The sequence below is a fragment of the Myxine glutinosa genome, chromosome 2, assembly GCF_964187855.1.
Source record: "Myxine glutinosa chromosome 2, kmMyxGlut1.1, whole genome shotgun sequence".
Lineage (NCBI taxonomy): Eukaryota > Metazoa > Chordata > Myxini > Myxiniformes > Myxinidae > Myxine > Myxine glutinosa.
Genome location: NC_136262.1, coordinates 226,413,154 through 226,436,064, shown reverse-complemented (window position 1 = coordinate 226,436,064; position 22,911 = coordinate 226,413,154). Strand labels below are relative to the sequence as shown.

General features: G+C 47.9%; 1 protein-coding gene and 1 long non-coding RNA gene across 2 annotated transcripts; one reads left to right on the top strand and one right to left on the bottom strand.

Moving 5' to 3' along the window:
• Positions 1-407: 407 nt before the first annotated feature.
• On the bottom strand, positions 408-5,804 carry GRPEL1 (GrpE like 1, mitochondrial). The gene is made up of 4 exons (XM_068106113.2): positions 5,707-5,804; positions 4,537-4,723; positions 3,225-3,306; positions 408-930 (listed from the first exon to the last, which is right to left on the bottom strand). Exons 1-4 carry the CDS (start codon positions 5,793-5,795, stop codon positions 584-586), a joined length of 705 nt encoding a protein of 234 aa, XP_067962214.2. The 5' UTR covers positions 5,796-5,804; the 3' UTR covers positions 408-583.
• Positions 5,805-13,062: 7,258 nt separating this feature from the next.
• On the top strand, positions 13,063-20,209 carry LOC144890715 (uncharacterized). The gene is made up of 4 exons (XR_013622482.1): positions 13,063-13,161; positions 13,284-13,440; positions 16,236-16,477; positions 18,918-20,209. It is a non-coding gene; the product is annotated as an uncharacterized LOC144890715 (long non-coding RNA).
• Positions 20,210-22,911: the final 2,702 nt, after the last annotated feature.

Sequence of the window (22,911 nt, the reverse complement as noted above, 5' to 3'; positions counted from 1 at the left end):
GATAGTTTTCTTTACATATTCACCACCCTGTCAAGAGTGAACTGGGACATTTGTTTCGAAAGGAATTAATTTTAAAAAAGGATCCTTAGCCAATTCCACTTTGGTCACATGGACCACTTTTTCCATTCCTCCAAGAAGCTGGGTGGAAGTAATCAAAGCACCGGAAAGTTCTGTGCAGTTGAGACTTTCCTTGTATGCATCCATCATTGATCCATAAATAACGCATTCCCACATCTTCAAAAAAAATAAAGACAGGTACCCGATGGGCTTTGGTAATGCATACGTGTACATTGCTCACGTTTTACAAAATAACCAAATCAAACGTAGGTAAAGAAATGAAAACTACAAAATCTTGATGAAATTTAAATCTCTCCTCCTTTTGGTGGAGAAAAAAAAAAAACCTCACCAACTCATAACCAAATTTTATTCTTTCTGCAAACAGCACTTCCTAGTTAAACTATCTTCCTTACCCAATCTGACATGCAGCAGTATTGGAAGAGAGCTGAAGAGTTGCACCATTTAACTACGGTACTTCTTTAAATTCCCATAAGATGGCAAAAGGCAAGGGAGACTACCACATGCCTCAGGGTGCTTTGACCACGCCGACCACGGCTGGCCGGAGTGTGCGTCCATGGAGCTTGTAACCAATTTTCGTGACCACGGCCACTGTGCCCCCCTCACGACCCTCGGCCGGTGCATGGAACAGTGCCTCGTGCTCGTAAGGGTCAAAGCGGGCCCCCAAAGGATTCAGAACGGCAAGGCCATACTTTGTGAATACCTTCTGGAGCTGGCTTTCAGTAAGACACAGGCCTTCATGCAGCCCCTTGAGGTGAGGATTGCCATTGTCGAGTGCCTCGTGTGGCACACTTGTCGTCGCTGCCTGCAGAATGTCTGCCACCTCCAGTAAATCTTTGCAGAAGCTCTGAATACCTGTGGAAACGATTCACATTTCAGAAATCATTGCCTGATATAGATTATATAGGCCTTGCCTGTTCTTAATGGGGTGGGTGAAGCTATTGTGGGACTGCATGTGTGCAGATTATTGTTTTAAACAAAATTTGTATACATAGTGGTGACTGGCTTTGGAGGACAACTTTAAAATGTGGTTTGCTGAAGAAAGATCATGGCTGATAGTGAGACCTAGGAGTTTGAATGACTAAACTTCTTCAAGACGATTGTTAAGAAAGTATATAGGAGGGTTTGCCAGACGGTCCATTCGGAGAGAAACAGTGTGAGATTTGTTGGGATGGAAAGATGTATTCCAAGTGCTTGACCAGCTTGTGATTTTTTTTCAAGGTCTGAAGAGGGAAGAGGCTGCAGCCTGTCTGAAAGGATGAGGAATGTCATGGCAGAGGGTGGATTCATCAGCAAATAAATAAAGGGGATTTTCCAGAGGGAGTCAGAGATCTACCTTAATATATATATATATTGTGCATTCTTGGATCTAACCAGGCTGAACAGCTTCCACTTTGTATCCCACTGATTCGCCAGATCTGCACCTGAACCTATATCTCATCATCTTATTGTTGTCACCTACCCAACTCATTCACCAAGTTTTGTCACAACTCGTCCAAAACTTTTTCAGATATCGTACTACATATAAATTTGGCCCCATCTCTCAATGGTGAAGAATCGTTAAGGGAAGGAGCCAATGCTAGGAGTTAGGGATCTTTGTTCCTTTCACCTTTCTTTCTACTTTTTCATATTTCTCTTTATTCATTCTAATTCTTGCTTCTTCTTTATTTTTCTCTTTCTTTTTCTATCTGTCTTTGGAGAAGTGAATTCTGGCAGAATTTATTTTTTGTCTGGAAGGCTCACTTGGCTGCGCTTGGATGGTTTTGTGGGTAGTGGAGTAGCGGCTGAAACCCGAATCCCATCCACGTTTCCCTGATGACTCAATCTTTGCTCTTTACTTTTTTTGGGTTCCTTCTGATGACTCCAATGCAGTATTTGGTTTTCTGTTTCATTACGATTGTACCATATGAAGCACAGCATCAGGATATGGTACAATCGTACCACCGTTTAGAAAAATGGCCTCTAAACGGTGGTACGATTGTGCCATATCCTGATGCTGTGCGGATTCCGGTTCCCCGCTGATGGACCTCTGGTAGCTTGTAACTGTTGCTGTGTTTTTTCCTGAGGAAGAACTGCAGAAATCTAATATCTGGGTTCTTCCCAACATCTTTCTAAGGCTAGGAGTTAGGGCTAGGGCTAGGACGAGGACGAGGAGTTAGGGGAAGGAGCTTGGGATAGGAGTTAGAGATCTTTGTTCCTTTTACATTTCTTTCTACTTTTTCATATTTCTCTTTATTCATTCTAATTCTGCTTCTTCTTTATTTTTCTCTTTCTTTATCTGTCTTTGGACAAGTGAATTCTTGCAGAATTTTTTTTTTTTAATGTAAGGTTCACTTGGATGGGTTTGAGGGTAGAGGAGTAGCAACTGAAAACTGAATCCTATCCAGGTTCCTCCTGATGACTCCATCTTTGCTTTTTTTGGATTTCTTCTGATGACTCCAATGTAGTATTTGGTTTTCTGTTTCATTAGACTTCTCGCATCTGGATCTGGATTTTCACCAAAATCTAATCAATTCATTCTTGTCCCACACTCAACCTGTCCACCAAATTTTGTCTAAAGCCATCCATAACTTTTTGAGATGTCTTGCTCACATTCAAACAACCAGACAGACCGGGGAAAACATAACCTCATTTGGTGGCCGAGGTAATTACACCACACACACAGCTTTAAATAGGGTTGTAAATTTTGTTTTCAGAAGATAATCAAAATCACCTGGTGAAACGACAGTCAAATGCTCTGTCTCGTTTCACTTACATTCCTCTTGCATTCCTATTTCATTTGGTTAAGGCCAAAAAAAAAATTGGATGTGTAGCTGCAGGATTTCAAAAGGCAATAACAAAAAATTGGCAAATGCTCCTTCAAATTCCCATCTCATGCCAAACTAAGAAGTCCCAAATCTTGCATTTAAAATTCCAGAAAAAAAATTGATTGATTACTATTTGCAAAAGAGTTTGTTTCATTAACTTGGGATCAAAAATCCTGAATGTTATCAGATTTTAAAGGTTAATATCAGATTTAAGAGAAGTTTTGTAAATAAAGTTGTACATAAAGGCCTGTCTACAAAAATAAATTGTGTAACAACCCTAAAATGCAATTAATAGAGAGAAAAACCTTTTTTGATGCAAATGATCCAACAAAACCCACGTACCGTACAACTTTGCTTCGTCCACCATCTTTTGAGCCCTCATTCTCAAGTTCTCCATGTCGGCCAACGTTCTCTTATAGCGGTCCTGTGGTGAGAAATGGCACTTCAACAAACTTTCTCTAATAATGAAGCACAGTTGAACACAATTCTTGATGTCAAAGTGGGACAACAATCTTTCAAATAACTAGTTATATGATGCTTAAAGCAATGGTGTTTCCAGTGGCATTACGTTACGCCATTAACCAATGACTATTTTGTTTACCTCGATGATGGTCACAATTTTTTCATTCACATCTTACATTATGAAAACGACATAGAATAAATTGGGGAAAATTGTAGCATGTGGTACGACATTCCATTTATACACTGCTTCAAACGCAACTCTTCAACGTTACATTTTTGGAAATGGGAGAGGAATGTGATTTTACTCCTAAAATTCCAACAGTATATCGATTATTAGCATTTGGAAGTCGATTTGAGAGTGGTGAGGAAAAAAAATACAGTGGACTTCACATGGAAATATTGCAGGGTTGAAAGTGAAGTTGCCAATGTTTTCAGAAAAGAGTTGTCAACTGTAAACTTGCATTAAAACATGTATTTAGCATTCTTTTTGTCCAAAAAATAATTGTTGAGGATCTTTACACTATTTTGGCTCATTTTAGCTCCCGCTCCGTACAGGAGCATAATATCCCTTTCCTTTACTGGTACCATGGTAGGGTTGGGGGCGGGGGAGGCTGGGACCACAGCGTGATCATTCTTGTTTAAATTAAAATATCCTGGCAACCCCCAGAACTGTTTTGTGTACCACAGACAGGTTAATGTGTGGCGGGAATTTCCTGTTGGTCAGGATGCATGTAGCAATAGCTGGTGTGGCACTTGCTTCCCGGCACCCACAACAGCAATGGGGCCTCATCTCAACACACACTCTGACACACACAAACCAGATTCATAATTACAGGAACTGAAGTGTGTAGGAATCACTGAAGCTTCCTTCCCAGATATGGGTGGTAATAGATACAGGGGTAAGCCTACAGGCCAATGCCAGACAGCTTATAGGTAAAGCTAGCAAGGTTTTAGATTGTTGTTGTAGGAGAGTACATTATTTTTCAAAAGAGGTGGTGTTGGCGTTACATGAATTTAATGAGGTCTCATCTCGAGTATTGCATTCAGTTTTGGTCACCACATCTGCGGAAGGACATAGCAACCAGCAAGAGTTCAGCGAAGTGACTAATTCGATCCAGGGGCTCGGCTAGACCAAGCTATGAGGAGCAAGCTGAAGGAGGCAGGACATGAATGTCATTTTATTCCACCTCACCGTCATTTCTTTCAGTTGTTCTTCAAGTTTCACCTTTTCTTCCAGCAAGGCTTTGTCTCCTGCATCGGCTTTGAGCTCAAGTTCAGGACTCGCGGCAGAGGCGGTATTTTCCACATTCGAGTCACAGTTAGCAAGTTTGTCGGTGCTGCTCGTTTGGGTTGCTGTTCCCAACATTCTGGTGAAACGTCTGCACCCACACGAACACCACCACCAGAGGAAAGCACAAATTGACTAGGTGACTGGTCTTCAAGATACACGTGGTTAAAAATGTGACTAACTTGAACAGCACTCGGGAGAGCGCATACCTCCGCCAGGGTGAACAGTTTACGTTTTGTATCCCACCGATAGCAAGAGGCCAGACCTGGATTCGGACTTGAACCAAAATCTAATCGGCTTATTCTTATCACCAAATTCATCCACCAAGTTTTGTCACAAGTCACCTGTAACTTTTTGAAATATCATGCTATATATCATTTTTGGCCCTATCACTCAACGGTGAAGAATCACTTTTAAAATTTTTAAACATTTCTCGTATTAAGATTCCGCTCTTTAGCAAAATTGAACCAATTCTTCCTCGTCACAAACACAACCTCTCCACCAAGTTTCGTCCGAATCCATCCAAACTTTTTGAGATATCCTGGTATGTATCATTTTTAGCCCCATCTCTCAATGGTGAAGAATCATTTAAAAGATTCTAATATTCGAATTCGAATCTTCACCAAAACCTAATAATTTCGTCCTTGTCACATGCACAACTTCCCCACCAAAATTCGTCTGAATCCGTCCACAAACAAACAAGCAGACAGGGGTGAAAACATAACCTCCATCTACCTTCAGTGGCCGAGGTAATGAAGTTATTGAGATTGGAAGCAGATAAATAAGTAAGTGGCTTGTTGAAGTCATGAATATGATGACGTAACATACTCGCAATGTTTAGAAACTTCGACGTTAAATGTACCTGGATAAACGAAGTAACATTTGGAAAATCAGATAGCAAAAGTGCTTAAATTTGCCGAAATTAATAAGTCAAAAACCAAGACCAAGAGCATCGTTTTGGGTCGCAAAGGCCGAGGCATCAGCGATGTTTTCAAACAAAACATACGGAAATTAATTCAGCCACTCGACACAAGTTCCTTTCTGGTAAATAATCTGCTAAAGTCAAATTCGTACCCTAAAGTCAAACGAGGTATTCGAACAAGAGCATTGCAATGAGCCCGCAACATGCATACAGAGACGGAAGCCATTTTCTCCAATGGCATTCTGGGAGTCGAAAATGACGTTTCTTCCCTCGGTTAAATGAAAGCAATATTTACAGAACTAATAAGCACGAAACGCTCATGTAAAAAACATGACTATATTGTGTGATTTCAGTAGGAAATAAATGTGAAAAATAACACGCAACAAAATATTTAAGATTCTGTTAATAACTACACCTACTGGCCAACATACATTGGATAACTATGTCGGGCCCCTGCGATTTTAAGGGAATCTCGTGATCGACTAAATCTATTAATAATAGTATTATTAGTATTATTAACGACTTCGCTTCTCGCGGTTGTATAATGAAAGTAAGATGCAGACTGAACGTTACTGTAGAGGGATTTTATGTCAATTTAAATAATTAAATGAACTTGGGTGATGAGTGTTAAGGAAATAAACTGCAATTAATTCAGAAAAACTCCAAAACAGAAAAACACTCAGAAAAAAACTGACAAAAAAAACCCAGAAGAAAATGCAGAAAAAAGGGGAAAACTCAGAAATGCAAACTGAAAGAGAATCAGCAGCGGTGGTGGAGGTGTTGGTGTGTTGCACCAAACTTAAGGCAGGTAAGGACTAGGGCGTGCCCGTTGACAATGTCATGCTTGGTAACCTGATTCTCATGGCATTGTGATTCCAACACAACATCTTAGGTGTTCCTGCATTTTTAAAATTTGCTTTTGCGAGTGCTCAGGTGATAAAAAAAAATCTTACCTACTTCCTCTTCTGCCATTCAGTACACAAACCCCCACATGTCCTTTGGTTCAAGTTTTACAGGTTTCCCCGCTTGTGCATTCTTGGTTAGTTCCAAAGCAAAGAAATTTTCTGCAGTCAAGCTTCATTCGTTGGAGGATTTGCAGCACTTGGTTGCTCGGTTTCACCATTTTAAAGTCACCTACTAAAAGGAAAACGAATGTTCCATTCAAAGACCTGTGTACAGAATATACTTAAAAATAATTTTCAAAAAAATTAAACTTGTCCTTTATTTTTAGATACCATTGACCATTGTAGCGGTTACCGCTGGGTGTACACAATCGCCTTGCACCTGCCAGGACGCGGCCAGGGCGCAATCGCCATGCCGGGCTCGTCCGGACGGGCCCAGACGCGCCTCTCCCGGGCATGCCCGAACTCGCTGTTCCCGGGCTCGCCCGAACCTCCCGGGCACGCCCGGTCTCGTCTTTCCCGGGCATGCCCGCTCTCGCCTTTCCAGGGCTCGCCCAGAACGCCCGGGCATGCCCGCTCTCGCCTTTCCAGGGCTCGTCCAGGACGCCCGGGCATGCCCGCTCTCGACTTGCCAGGCCTCGTCCAGCACGCCCGGGCAGGTCCAGACTCGCCTTTCCAGGACTCGCCCTTGACACCCGGGCATGCCCGGTCTCGCTTTTCCCGGGCAAACGCTCCGGCATAAATGTGTATATATATTGCTGCCCGATAAACGGGCTTTTCAGAGTACCCGAGTTTGATACGTGCATTAAAGCAACTCGGACGAATTTCCGTCTTTGGTCGCGTCAATTCTTTCGACTCGCGTTGGAGCACAGCTCCTTCATTGGTGACCCTGAACATGGATACGGCAGTGGCTCTTAAGCTGCCTACCTTCTGGGAGGCTCACGCGGCTGTTTGGTTCGCCCAGGCGGACTCCCAGTTCGCCCTGCGAGGCATCACCACGGACGACACCCGCTTCCACCATGTCGAGGCAGCGCTCGGCTCCGCCACCGCGGCCCGCGCCCTGAGCCTCCTCGAGCGCCCGCCAGCTGCTGACAAGTATGACGCGATTAAGACGCTCCTCCTCGATGCTTTCGCCCTCTCACCGGCGGCACACGCACGGCGCCTGCTCGACCTGCCCGAGCTCGGCGACACGCGCCCATCCGAGCGCATGGACTACATGCTCTCGTTGCTCGGTGAGCACTCTCCGGATTTTCTGTTCCGCGAGCTGTTCCTTCGCCAGCTGCCTCACCCGGTACGCCTCGCCCTGGCTGGCACGTCGATCACAGATCCCCGCGCCCTCGCCAGGGAAGCCGACAAGATCTCCTCGGCGGGCCAGCACATCGGCGCGGCTACCTGGAGCCCGCCGCCGTCCGAGGCGACGCCCACGACGCCCGAGCGCCCTGCGCGGTTGGAGGCCGAACTGCCGGTGCAACTGGCGGCCGCCACGCCGTGCCGACCGCTTCCGACATGATGGCCGGGGCCTCCACCTGACCAGGCGTGGTGTTATTACCACGCCAGGTTCGGACACAAGGCTCGCACATGCCGACCCCCGTGCACTTTCGGCAAGTCGGGAAACGGCCGGGCCGGCGTTCATTACCAGCCATGAGCGCCGGCCACTCGGGCAACTTGCTTTTTATTTGGGACAAAGCGTCCGGGCGGTGTTTCCTTTGTGACACCGGCGCCCAACTGAGCGTCATACCCGCCTCCGAGCAGGACAGGCGGAACGCCGTTTGCGGCCCCTCTTTGGTCGCTGCTAATGGCTCGGCCATACGCATTTTCGGCCCGCGCGACGTCACCCTCTGCTTCGGCAGCCAGCGCTTTCAGTGGACCTTTGTGACCGCCAGCGTCCCCATGGCTTTGCTGGGCGCCGACTTCCTCTGCGCGCACGGGCTGCTGGTCGACGTCAAACGACGTCGCCTTGTCAACGCCGAGACCTTCAGCTCCCTGGCGTGTATGATGAGCAGCTCCGCGCCGACCGAACTGGCATGCGCCCTCCCGACGGCGAACGAGTTTGTTCGCCTGCTCGCGGAATTCCCGGCCCTCACGCGGCCGACGTTTTCGGCCGTCGCAGTGCAGCATGGGATCGAGCACCACATACCCACTACGGGCCCGCCGGTCTACGCCAGGGCCCGCCGCCTCGACCCGGCCAAGCTCGCCGTGGCAAAGGCCGAGTTCGACGCGTTGGAGCGCCTCGGCATCGTGCGGCGCTCCGATAACGCGTGGGCCTCACCACTGCACATCGTGCCAAAGCCGGGGGGCGGATGGCGCCCGTGTGGTGCCTACCGCCGCCTCAACGACGCTACCACCCCCGACAGCTACCCGATCCCGCACATCCAGGACTTTTCCGCCTGTTTGGCGGGACGGGTCATATTTTCAAAAATTGACCTGATACGGGGATACCACCAGGTACCTGTCCAGCCGGCCGACGTCCCGAAGACAGCCGTCATCACGCCGTTCGGCCTGTTCGAATTTTTGAGGATGCCATTTGGCCTCAAGAACGCGGCCCAGGCGTTCCAACGCTTGATGGACGGCGTGCTGCGCGACCTGCCGTTTCTCTTCGTCTATCTGGACGACATCCTCGTCGCAAGCACGTCCCGCGCCGAGCACCTCCTCCACCTCCGAACACTGTTCGGTCGCCTCAGCGAGCACGGCCTAATTGTCAACCCGGTCAAATGCCACTTCGGCACGACGACCGTTGACTTTTTGGGCCACCGCATCACCAAGACCGGGGCCATGCCGCTGCCGACCAAGGTCAAGGCCATCACCACGTTCCCGCGTCCCCGCTCCATCAAGGCCCTACAAGAGTTCCTCGGCATGGTGAATTTTTATCACCGATTCGTGCCCTGCGCTGCTCAGCTCATGCGGCCCCTTTACGAGGCCCTCCGGGGCAAGCCGGCCAAGCATGACTGGTCCGCGGCCATGGACGCGGCATTCGCGAGCGCAAAGCGGGCCCTCGCCGACGCAACGCTGCTGGCTCACCCGGTGCTCAACGCGCCCATCGCCCTCACTACGGACGCCTCCAACTATGTGGTGGGCGCCGTCCATGAACAATGGGTGGACGGGGTTTGGCAGCCACTCGCTTTTTTCAGCCGGCAACTCTGGCCGAACGAGTTGAAATACAGCACGTTCGACCGCGAGCTCCTCGGTCTCTTCCTGGCCGTTCGCCATTTCCGACACCTCCTGGAGGGCCGCCCGTTCACGGCTTTCGTCGACCACAAGTCATTGGTCTACGCAATGGCCAAAGTCACGGAGCCGTGGTCGGCCCGCCAGCAGCGCCACCTCTCCGCCGTGTCGGAATTCACCACGGACATCCGGCACGTCGCCGGCAAAGACAACGCCGTGGCCGACTGTCTTTCTCGGGCCAGCGCGAACGCGGTCCACCTCGGCGTGGACTTCGCGCTCATGTCGGCCGACCAGACCACCGACACCTCGGTGCAGGCCCTCCGGGCGGCGGACACGGGCCTCCGCCTGGCCGACATCCCCTTCGCGGACACTGTCCTGCTCTGCGACGTCTCCCAGGGCCAGCCTCGCCCCATCGTGCCCGTTACCTGGCAGCGCCGCATCTTCGCCTCCATCCACGGCCTTTCTCACCCGGGCCGGAAAGCTTCTCAGAAGCTGGTGTCGGCGCGTTTCGTCTGGCACGGCCTTCGACGGAACGTCCGCGACTGGGCCAACGCCTGCACGGCCTGCCAGCGGGCCCAGGTCCACCGCCACACCCAGGCCCCGCTGGCACCTTTCGCCGTGCCTGAATGGCGTTTCGACCACGTCCACGTGGACCTGGTGGGTCCCCTGCCCCCATCGCGGGGGTTCACCCACCTGCTCACCATGGTGGACAGGACCACCAGGTGGCCGGAGGCCGTGCCCCTCACCTCCACCACCACCGCCGACGTGGCGCAGGCGTTCATCGCCACTTGGGTCGCGCGCTTCGGCGCACCGGCGGACATCTTGTCCAACCGCGGCCCACAGTTCACGTCCGAACTTTGGGGCGCGGTCGCCCGTTCGTTGGGAGTCACTCTGCACCGCACCACGGCCTACCACCCCCAAGCCAACGGGTTGTGCGAGCGGTTTCACCGCTCCATGAAGGCCGCACTCATGGCCGGCCTTCAGGACCACGGTTGGGCCGACCGGCTGCCGTGGGTCCTTTTGGGCCTCCGCACGGCCCCCAAGGAGGACCTCCGGGCGTCCGACGCCGAGCTCGTCTACGGCCAGCCGCTCCGCGTCCCGGGCGAGTTTGTGCCCGACGCTACCAGTCCCTGGTCCGCCGCACGCCAGCGCTCGGACCTCCAGGATGCCGCACGACGATTTGCCCCCGTGCCAACGTCCCGCCACGGTGGCCCCCAGTCCTACGTCCCCCCGGCGCTAGCACAGCGGAGTACGTCTTTGTGCGTCATGACGCACACCGGGGGCCACTCCGGCCGCCATACGACGGGCCCTTCCGGGTCCTGCGACGGAGCGACAAGTCCTTCGTCGTCGACTTCGGCGGCCGGTCGGACCGGATTTCTGTGGACCGCCTCAAACCGGCGCACATGGACGTCGACCGACCACCACGGTTGGCCCTTCCTCCGCGGCGAGGCCGCCCCCCGTCCACAGTTCCCCCCGCTCGCCCACCCACCACCACATCGGACCCCCCCCCCCCCATGACCCTCCAGGGGTCGCTTCGGCCGGGTCATCCGGACCCCCCTTAAATTGACCCTGCCGGTGCAGGTCGATTCTGGAGGGGCGTGTGTAGCGGTTACCGCTGGGTGTACACAATCGCCTTGCACCTGCCAGGACGCGGCCAGGGCGCAATCGCCATGCCGGGCTCGTCCGGACGGGCCCAGACGCGCCTCTCCCGGGCATGCCCGAACCAGCTGTTCCCAGGCTCGCCCGAACCTCCCGGGCACGCCCGGTCTCGTCTTTCCCGGGCATGCCCGCTCTCGCCTTTCCAGGGCTCGCCCAGAGCGTCCGGGCATGCCCGCTCTCGCCTTTCCAGGGCTCGCCCAGAACGCCCGGGCATGCCCGCTCTCGCCTTTCCAGGGCTCGCCCAGAGCGTCCGGGCATGCCCGCTCTCGCCTTTCCAGGGCTCGCCCAGAACGCCCGGGCATGCCCGCTCTCGCCTTTCCAGGGCTCGTCCAGGATGCCCGGGCATGCCCGCTCTCGACTTGCCAGGCCTCATCCAGCTCGCCCGGGCAGGTCCAGACTCGCCTTTCCAGGACTCGCCCTTGACACCCGGGCATGCCCGGTCTCGCTTTTCCCGGGCAAACGCTCCGGCATAAATGTGTATATATATTGCTGCCCGATAAACGGGCTTTTCAGAGTACCCGAGTTTGATTCGTGCAATAAAGCAACTCGGACGAATTTCCGTCTTTGGTCGCGTCAATCCTTTCGACTCGCGTTGGAGCACAGCTCCTTCACCATATCTTGTAAAGGCTGAATGTTTCCTAAATGCTTACAACATGTCTGATTAAGCTTTGCTAGACCCTGTCAGCTTCTAACTTCAAGGTGTTTCATTCTTAGTTACTGCAGGATTGAGTCAAATTATATGACTGTTTTGAATGTCTGCATTTACAAAAACTAGAACAATGCGACTGTGTTGCGAGTATGCCTCCGCATAGTCCCACAACGGGTAGATGCCATCACTCATATGTATGGGTAGGGGATCACGTTTGTGAAGTTTCGTGTTGATCGGATAAGGTTCGTTTTTTTATCCAAGATGGCTACCAAACCACGTGACGCATGGCATCATCATTTTCAAACTATATGCAACAGTGCTCTTAGATGATATTTGTAAAATTTTGCATTGATCGGGTGAGCGGTTTCAGAGATGTAATTATTTAATATTTTCCTTCAATGCAATATGGCTGCCAAACCATGTGACCTATGATGTCATAAATTTAATACTTCAATACAAATGGGTAATAGATCATGTGCATGCAATTTCAGATTTTTAGGATAAGGAATTCGATTAAAACATTTTGGCTGGTATACCACTTCACCTATGATGACATCATTATCATGCTTTTGTTCCCCATTGGGAGTAGTTGACAATGTGCCAAGTTTCAAATAATTCCATTCAGCGGTTTCCGAGAAATAATTTATTATTTTCTTTTATTCCAAGATACCATAGCACGTGACGTATGAGATCACAATTATGATATAAAACATTCTGCATCGGAGTCACTCCTACCCTGAAAGTTTAGTCTCAATCGAACATGTGGTTGCTGAGAAAAACGAGGTTTAGCCTGCACGGACGGACGGAAGGACGGACGGACGGAAGGACGGACGGACAACCCAAAAGCATAATGCCTCCGGCGACTTTGTCAGCGGAAACTGGACAATATTGTTCGTACGTGCAACTTCATGCACACAGGACTGTGACATGTATGTCAACATTGTAACAACTTCTTACCAATTCAGCTCCAAGGATGGTTCTCCTGGATGGAATTTTGTTGCGATTTTGAAATACAAAGTCGAGCCCCATGGAGGAGCTTGACGGTGTTTTTTTTGTTTTTCTAATCTCACAACAACTCGATAAAAAGGATGTGTCGATACAAACGAAACGAGCAGAATTGATAACGTCGATACACACATCTTATTGGTAGAAATATCTTTTGGGCGTGCCAACTCATACAGGGCGTGCAGCTTTGGGAGTTATCAAAAATACCAAGACCTAAACAAGTTACACAGGTAGGTGTTGTTTCAGTTTGTTAGGTTTCTTTCGCTTTAACATTGCTCTGACACTTTGCAAAACGCATCCCATGCTGTGTTAAAATGCGAAAGATGTTGTTTTGATTGACCGGCTATTATAGGTGAGAAAGCGTAAGTTTTGAGCCGTGACGAGTTCCTGCGCTACCTGGAGTTCGTGTCTGTACCTGCCTTCCATCATTCGCGACTAATTTTGTGTGTGGAGAAGAATCCATTCTACAGACAACACAATCGAGAAAGTAACGATGCTATCGAAGGAAGGTAAATATCATTACAAATCAAGATTGTGGAAAAAAATTAACCTTAAAGCGGCAGTCATATTAAAAGTGTTGCATGCATTTGTTACCTCAAGCCAGACCTCAAGCCATTTTGTTACCTCAAGCATTTTTGTCAACGGGAAGTGGACAGAGGTTATGTCTTCACCCGTGTCTATCTGTTTGTGAAGAGGCTATCTCAAAAAGTTGTTGACAGATTCAGACGAAATTTGATGGACAGGGAAGACGCCGAGACGCAGTCATTTGGAAGAGCTGGACATCGTCACACCGGTAACAATGGCAACCTTGTGGGTGAACAGTATGGCAACTGTGATAAAGCCATCGACAGGGAAGTCGAGGACGATCATTGCTCTGAAACACCTTAACGCTGCTATCATGCTGAGTCCTGATGATGCCAATCATAAACATCTGATGCCAATGCCGGTCATTGATGATATCCTGCCGTATTTGCGGAATGCACGTATTTTCAGCACATTACACTTTTTTCTTTCTTTTTTTTGTATACAAGACCGAGGCTCGTGCAAGAGATAACATTAATCACGAAAAAAAAAACTGACACATACACCACATAATAAAGGGGCGGGAGACAAGATGGGAAGAGAGAGGGAAGCACACAAGTACAACAGCAGAGAACAGGGACATCGGGAGATCTGTGGGAGGGAGAGGGCTTGGGGGATCGAGGCATGGGAAGAGGGGGTGGGGGGGTGGGAGAGGTATAAAACACATGGACACTGCTAGGACTTCCAGGGAAAAAGTTGGAATTTCAAAAAAGTGGATCTGGAGTGAATTAACAGGGGTAGAAAGGATCAAGGTTTTGAATAGGGGAAGATAAGAGATGGTGGTGAACAACTGTTTTAAAGACCTGGAGGGAGGAGAGGGATTAAAGAGAGTGAGGGAGTTTGTTCCAGAGGTGAGAGTAAAGAGGAACGAAAGAGTGAAGGTGAGCAGAGAGTCATGATTTTGGCAATTTCCACAGAATAGGGTGGCTGGCAGATATTGTGCGACCTGCAGGAATATTTGGGGCATAGAGCACAGCTAGGGCTGGGGGAGCTAGGCCGGAGAGGAGTCGTTAGAAGACAGAAAGACCACATACCTGCCTGCGGTGAGTGAGTGAAACGCCCTCACAATCGGCTTCATCGTGGGAGATTCCAATGATTCTGAAAGCTTTGGTTTCAACATCGTGAAGCCGAGCTAGGTGTGAGGCAGGAGCACCAGCCCAGAGGGGAGAACAGTATTCATTTGAGGTATGGATGAAAGCCTTGTATTATGGTGAGGACCTCAGGTGTGCCAAGAAAGGACTTCGCACGACGGAGGATGCCCAGTCGGCGACTGGCTTTGGAGGCCAGCTTGGAAATGTTGTTTTTCCCAGGAAAGATCATGGCAGATAGTGAGACCCAAAAGCTTGAGCGACAGAACTTCTTGGAGAGGATTGTTGAGAAAGTAGATGGGAGGGTTGTCCAGTCGGTCTTTTTGGAGAGACATAGTGAGAGTGTGAGATTTGTCAGGATTGAAAGACATGTTCCACTTGTTTGACCAGTCTGTGCTTTTGTCCAGGTCTGCAGAGATTGAGGAGGCTGCAGACTGCCGATCTGAGGGATGAGGAATGGAGCGGCAGAGAGTGGAGTCATCAGCAAAGAGATAGAGAGGATTTTCCTGAGAGTCGGAGAGATCATTGATGAAGACCAAAAAAAAGCACAGGACCCAGAACACTGCCTTGGGGAACTCCAGCCTGAACAGGAAGGGGAGATGAGAGAAATGCATTCAGGGCCACACGTTGACTACGACCAGAGAGGAAGTCCGCAAGCCATGCGTGGAGATTTTCATGGATACCATAGGAGAGTTTGGTGAGCAGAGCAGGATGCCAGACCATATCAAAGGCAAGTGATATGTCAAGGGAGAAAGCTCTGATTTCCTGTTTGGCATTGAGGACCTCCATCCAATGTTGAGACAGCAAAAGAACAAAGAACAGCAGAAGAACAAAGCGACTTAAAAATTGGGTTATGGTATGTGCATTTAGATGAGCCAAGTTCGTATCTGTCAAACTTCAATACGCCATGCGGTCATTGCCATTGGTTGAGGATGCCATTTCAAATTAAATTTGTGCCTGAAGAATTTAAGAGGTGAGTTGATTCGAGCGTAGGGGGCCGACCCAGCTGTAAGAAGTTTCATGATGACATTCTGTTGTCCAGCTGAGGAAAACCGGATGAGGAAGCATTGGCCGTCAATGATCAGAAGTTGATCCTTTTTTTTTCCCCCAGACCAAAAGGGTTGTGTTTAAGTCCTGAGAAAGTGAAACTGCGTCAGACCCAAGACTCCTTTTTAGAGCATTTATTTAAGAAGGAGGGAGTGAAGCCTGACCCTCAGAAAGTGCAGGGAAGCTGTAGCAGAGATGCCTACGCTGACAGACAGTACGTCCCTCCATCGGATGTGGTACGTACATCAGCAAGTTTTTGCCAAAGCCAAGCGACCACTGCCATCCTCTCAAATAACTGACTCACAGAGATATTGTCTGGCAGTGGACAGAAGTCCACAAAAATGCACTGTCTGGGAACAAGAGACTCGTCACCGCGCATCCTCGACTCCATTACCATTACATCCCATCTCCCTCTTTAATGTGTAGCCTACCAGGTAAAGCCAAAATACCTCTTTGCTTGAGTTGATCTCTAACACTCTAAGATGTCTTCAGCTGTATTTTCTCCATCATTTTTTTTTTGTTGTTGTTACATCAACACACAGTCATTAAAAAAATTCCCTTTCGCTCATTCTCTTCCTCCAACCCAGAGAGTATCATATTGCAGTATGCCGTTTATGGTTGCAGCAACAATGCAGAAACAACATTCATTCAGGACCTTCAACAGACGCTGAAAAAGTATGATGTGCAGTGTTCTGAAATATTTGCAAACCCTGAAGAGTCCAATAATGGTGCCACATCACCTGCCTCTTCGAAACTCCACTCCTCCTCTTCTGTGTCACTTCAACTCGGGTTGGTACTGATGCTAAAGCTGCTCTTGACACGTACGAAGGTGAGTGCAATGTATTATAATTTTGTTTTATTATAAAAATTGGAAATGTTGTCTGAGATATTTCAGGTGCGCATGATTGCAGATGAGGAAGCAGAATGAAGTCTTCACAAGCCATCAATGGCATTCGCTTTATTTGTCAACAGAGCTCAGCTCCTCTCATAGTCTGATCTGAATGCTAGTTCTGATGTTCTACCAAAGCAGTTTCCTGGCAAAGGCCACACTGAGTGGTTTGCCATTTCCTTCCCATCAGTAGTTAGGTCAGGAATTTGCAATTTGCTCATGGTGTCCGCGATAGTTCACCTATTCTTCGTGAAGGACACCGTGGAATATTTAACGCCAACCATCTGATGTCGGCAGTTGTCGGGGGACAGAGCCGTTTGGAATCAGAGACACGCTTCGCCTCGTTCAACGTCCATGAATCACACTGCCTGTGAAACACCAGGATGACTGTTTATAGCTGAGATGAGATTAGAGCGTGGGCAAGACAGCTTAAATGCGAGAGTGCAGACCCCTCGGCCATCTTACCAGACCTCCTCTCATATACTTTATATTTATTGATTAATGATTGATTCCATATTTCTGATATTTAGGAAGCTATTGCATTTCTTTGATTACTTCCACCACCGAAGGTGGATGGAAGTTATGTTTTCACCCCTGTCTGTCTGTTTGTTTGTCTGTGAACAAAATACCTCAAAAATTTGTGGATGGATTCGGACGAAATTTGTCAGAGATGTAGCGTGTGTGACAAGTGTTACATATTTATGTGAATGTATGTGAATTACTATTCAGGGCTTTGCTTATCAATGTGTAGTCGATTAAAGGTTGTTGTGATTAAAGGGTCAGGAGCCCTTCTGAGGAAAAGGAGACCGGAAACGGAAGAAGAAAAGACACGAGGTCCTGGAGACGCGACGATTCTTCTTCTTCCTCGCCAAGCTCGGACGCGAGCGGTATCGATTGAGCAACGTAAGAGAATCGGCGTTTCAAAGCCCGTCTGGCGAGAGGAGTTACCGGGACGTGTAACTACCCTTTGACACGTCAAGTCACTGTGGGTTCGTGCACGGAACCAAGCAGCTGGCACAGTTCGCCTCACCATCTACCAGGCCGCGTACGTGTCGCACCTTGGGCCGCGCGCGCTGGGCAAGCCGCGTGTTGCTTTGCCTGCTTTACATTTTACATTACCCGCTTTGCTTGGCCAGGAGGTGCGCCTGCAGCCGTTGTTCCCGGTACGGGACGTGCCCAGTGAAAGCACGTCAGGAAGGGTCCGTTCAACCGCCCACGTGCGCAGATCGAACTACAGGAGTACGGAGACATTGTGAGAGACATTGGCCCACGGAGGGAGTCAGGAGTGGGGCTCACGTGAGGAATGTATAAGATAGCCATCTTAGAGTTAATGTAGATGAGTTTACATCTTTGTACTATTGATTGCTGATTGTTGATGGTTGATTGCTCGGGGAATATATCCTTGATTATTCCGGATCCTTGGTGTGGGGTTTTTTCTTGGTTGGAATTCATATTGATTGTGTTACGAAAGCGCATACATAATAAATCTTTCTGGCGGAGTTCCTCTCACGGTCCGGGGGTCACCGAGACCAGGTAGTCACCGGGAGGACCACATAACACAAGGCCGAAATGATTAGATTTTGGTGAAGACCTGAATATGGATTCGGATACGAGAATTATTTAATTATCAAGTGATTCTTCACCATTAAGAGATCGGGCTAAAAGCGATATATAACATGATATTTTTAAAAGTTATGGTCGAGTTATGACTAAACTTGGTGCATGAGTTGGCTTGGTGACATGAAAAAGCCGATTCGATTTTGGTACAGGTCAGAATCCAGATCCAGCCGATCAGTGGGGCACAAAACATAAACTGTTCAGCCTCGCGGAGGTATGCTCTCTACCGAGTATCGCTCTAGTTATTATTTTTTCCATGTATCTCCCTCTCTCTCTCTCTCTCTTGCTATTCTTGTTTGCCTTGTTTCCTCCACTTTTCTTTTGCTGTTCATTATATTCACTTGCTTATTGTGTCGAACAGTTTCCCCGCTGCCTCACCGTCAGTTCCTACAATCAGTCACCTTGCTCTTCTATGAGCCTCAAAGTTGCAAAGAATAATTTTGAAAACCGCTACAACGTTGATATTGTAACAAAATCCATTTTTGAACTTTTTTTTAAAGGCAATTGAACCTTAACTGTGTCTGCACTAACTGTGGACATTGGAGCTGCAATGCACACTCTTTCAACACCACTCCCTCATTTCTTATATGCGTTCACACCTCCGCATCCCTCTACCATGACTGTATAGTATATTACTGTACCCAAAAATTGTACTCAGTGGTTGTTTATGAGTCACCCATGCTGTATTGTGTGTGCTCCCTCCTCAGTGTTGCATTTGTCCTGCTCTGATATGCTTGCTGTTTTCTATTTCATTGACATGCAGGTCAAAAGACTATCCTCGTGATTCTGAATCAACAGCGAAAGACTCAGCATGAGGAGGCTCAATATAGTGCAAGTTCCATTCACGACAACAATGTTTCCTTGGTGGTCGATTGCTTCTTCTGGGAGCGTGAGGGGCTATACCGTTGTCAGCAGAACACCAGGGCTGTTAAAGAAGTTGCAGATTTTCTCTCTCATCCCCTTGAAATAATGTCACCGCTTCCTGCTCGACGAAATGAAAAAAAAGGGTTGGCATGCAAAATAATTTTACCTCTTTGTTGCATTGTCTTGCTTCTTGTCATTGTAAAACCCATTGCAATATGGCATGAATAACCCGAATAGAAAAACCTTAGCATGTTTAAAAAAGTACTTTCACATGCAACTGTTATTCAGCTGAAGCAATAATCCTCAGATTTGGTGCTTCAAGAATTAGAAACTAGTTAGCCAATTTACATACGTGCTCTGTATCTTTTGCACTCTTAAAGCACTGGATGAAATAAGTTGAAAAGTGTTGGTCCAACACCTCTCAACTCGTTTCATCCAGTGGTGACTCTTCTGACCTCGAATGTGACAAAAGATGACTTCTGACCCTGAATGCAACATGATGCCGACGTCCTGCACACATTCACCACTCATGGAATCATTCAAATGTACCACACTCTCGACAGAGCAAGCATCACCATACGATTTCCAAAGTACTCCCTGGGAAAATGTAATGCTCGGTGGGTTGCTATTGCCTTGCCAGCGGTCACTCAGGGCAGGAACTTGGAATTGAACAAGTGTGCCCGAGATATAACGATCACCTAATCTTCGCGACTGCGACACCATTGCCCATGAGATATTGAGCGTTCGCTTACAAACGGTGCTAACAGACGGGTCTCCTGGCTTAACCTCCCTCCAACTGATGGCACACACATTGATGACTGCTTATATAGCTGGGTCCAGGTTCAAGCCCAGGCACCACAGCTCTGAGGAAGGTACACAAACCTCTCATCTATCCTGCCAACCCCACCACTCATTACCAACATTTTGTGCAAACCTCAGCACTTAAAACAAACTCTTTATTCACATGTGCAGAACTCATTACCTGGTTGTTTAACACATAATATTCATGAGATTTTCTTTGCTTGAAGACCACTCAGTGTGGTCTCGACGTCAGACTTGAACCTTGCATGCTGGGAGCAATACTATTTGGGGGTGCTTTCAATTTGGGGGTTTGTGATGGATCATTCTTTTCCTGTTATTATGTGAGATTGTATTTTTGGCAAATGCAAATAAAGAGTTCCTCAAATAAGATGATTGTGTCAATGTAACATTAAACATAGGGGCACCGCCCCTGGCCCTCACCTGGTAGAATAAACAGTGTACAGTTTAAACAGAATAAACAGTAAATATACTAAATACCGCTGACTCAAGGTATTTTAACCAATTTCAATGGTTGCGAGAAGACAGAGCAGCATGTAGAATCATATTCACATTATGATAAGACTTTAAACAAACAAACAAACAAAAAACCTATTTTGGGGGCAACCCTCCCACCCCCCCCAAACCCTCACCCAACTCCGTATACCTCCTCAGACCCCAATTTTTCTAATGCCATTAACAAACTTTGATACGTCACAGGTGATGAAGGTTGTGAAGTTTCATCAGATTTGTGTGTGTAGTTTCAGAGGAAAAAGGAAATTCCTATTTTGGGGGGTCAAACCTGGACCCACTTTGAACCTTCGTAACCCCCCTTAGACTCGGATTTGTTTTGATTCCGTGAACAAAGTTTAGGCACAACACAACAAATATCATTTCTGCCAAATTTGGTCGCAATCCCATCAGCGGTTTCAGAGAAGAAGTTGCAAGTGTTTACGGAGGGACTGACGGACGGACTATGCGCCATCGCATAAGCTCCCCTCAACTTCGTTGCAGGTGAGCTAAAAATTGGATATTATTTTAGTGTGAAGCAGGTTTTCCTGAACTGTCATTAATACAGTGTCTATTCTTCTGCTGTTTAAGCAAATGTTGATTAAAAAGAAAAACACTGATGATTATTACGTGATGAATTTTCAACCTCATTTATTGTAAGATGAATTGAGACTTCTGCAGAATTTTAAGATCACTCGAATCTCTTGATATTGAGCAACGTCTATGGGCCTATCACTTCAGCATTGCCGACAAGTCGGTGGTCTCTCTGTATTCTTCAGCCTCATTTTTCCCATCTCATTTCCGTCTTGCACCCACTGCCCTCTCCATGCTCTACCCTCTCCCCACTTCCCCACCCTCCCTCCAGGTTTCTGCAGGTTGCACATGGTCCACCATGAACCCCCTCCTCGTGAAATTGGCAAAACCAGAACCACTGCTCACCTCCACTCATTTATTCCTCTTTTTTTCCCACCTGTGGAACCACCTTCCACACTTTCTTCAATCTCATTCTTCCCCCCAACCCGCCCCCCCCCCCCCAGGTCTTCAGGACAGCTGTTCACCACCCCAACCCCATCCAAAGCCATGATCTTTTGGACACCTGTTAATCTACCGCCACTCCTCCCAGAACTTTGCTTATGTTTATCCATCTCGTCCACCGCTTGCTTTCTCCCCTACCTCTCATCGTTACCTGTTTCCCTTGTTTGTCCATCTCCATCCACTTTCTCCCTCTGCCCTGTTGTTGGTGTTTCCACTTTCTCCTGCTGTTTCCTTTGTTATATTGTGACCTGATCTGTTCTGTGTCCCGATAATGATCCTTCCGCAGGTTCACCAATGGAAACCTTGTTACGAATTTTACTTCCTCTAGTCTAGACAGTCAAGTTCGCTCGTCTTTTTGGCGCACCGGCACGAGCCGAGAACGGCCCGTGCATGTGCTGATCCGAGGATCTCACCAAACCGTCCGATCGGTAGTTGCGACGGGCGGGGTGTACAAACGGCAGGGACTTAATCAACGCGAACTGATGACTCGCGCTTACTGGGAATTCCTCGTTCCTGGGACACTGTCTCAAGCCCCAGTCCCCATCACGGATAGGGCTCAGCGGTTTACCCGAGCCTGACGGCGAAGTGCAAGGTACACGCTAGCCTGTCCAGTGTAGCGCACGTGCGGTCCCGGACATCGAAGGGCATTAAACGTTCATTAAACATTAAACGTTCATTAAAAGATTACGAAACGAAAAACATAAAGAAATTCCATTCACACCGTCACGTCAAACACGACCGTGAACACATACATCGTCACAACATTGTCACAATAAGAACATCATCACAATGAACGTTATGCGAACGCGAATGTTATGCGGGAGTCCAAACCTAAGAATTCTGGAGACCAAAGCTGAAATTGGGAAAACTAAATAGCCTATTTTACTCCTGCAGATCCCAGAATTACCCATCCAAAATATCTTTGTGATCGGTTCAGCAGTTTTTACGGTACCTTCGGACAGACAGACGGACATTTGGTGAATTATAGTAAGATCGTCACAATGAGAACATCGTCACAATGAACGTTATGCGAACGCAAATGTTATGCGGGAGTCCAAACCTGAGAATGCTGGAGACCAAAGCTGAAATTGGGAAAACTAAATAGCCTATTTTACTCCTGGAGATCCCAGGATTACCCACCCAAAATATCTTTGCGATCGGTTCAGCAGTTTTTACGGTACCTTCGGACAGACAGACAGACGGACATTTGGTGAATTATAGTAAGATCGTCACAATGAGAACATCGTCACAATGAACGTTATGCGAACGCGAATGTTATGCAGGAGTCCAAACCTGAGAATGCTGGAGACCAAAGCTGAAATTGGGAAAACTAAATAGCCTATTTTACTCCCAAGGTCCCAGGATTACCCACCCAAAATATCTTTGCGATCGGTTCAGCAGTTTTTACGGTACCTTCGAACAGACAGATGGACATTTGGTGAACTATAGTAAGATATATATATATATATATATATATATATATATATATATATATATATATATATATATATATATATATATATATATATATATATATATATATATGTATA

Excerpts from the sequence above, each read along its gene's own strand:
- GRPEL1 (XM_068106113.2), bottom strand. The coding sequence starts at position 5,795 with ATGCCATTGGAGAAAATGGCTTCCGTCTCTGTATGCATGTTGCGGGCT. Across the intron at positions 4,724-5,706 it reads ATACCTCGTTTGACTTTAGG|ACGTTTCACCAGAATGTTGG; the intron begins GTACGAATTTGA and ends GTGTGGGTGCAG. Across the intron at positions 931-3,224 it reads GGACGAAGCAAAGTTGTACG|GTATTCAGAGCTTCTGCAAA; the intron begins GTACGTGGGTTT and ends TCGTTTCCACAG.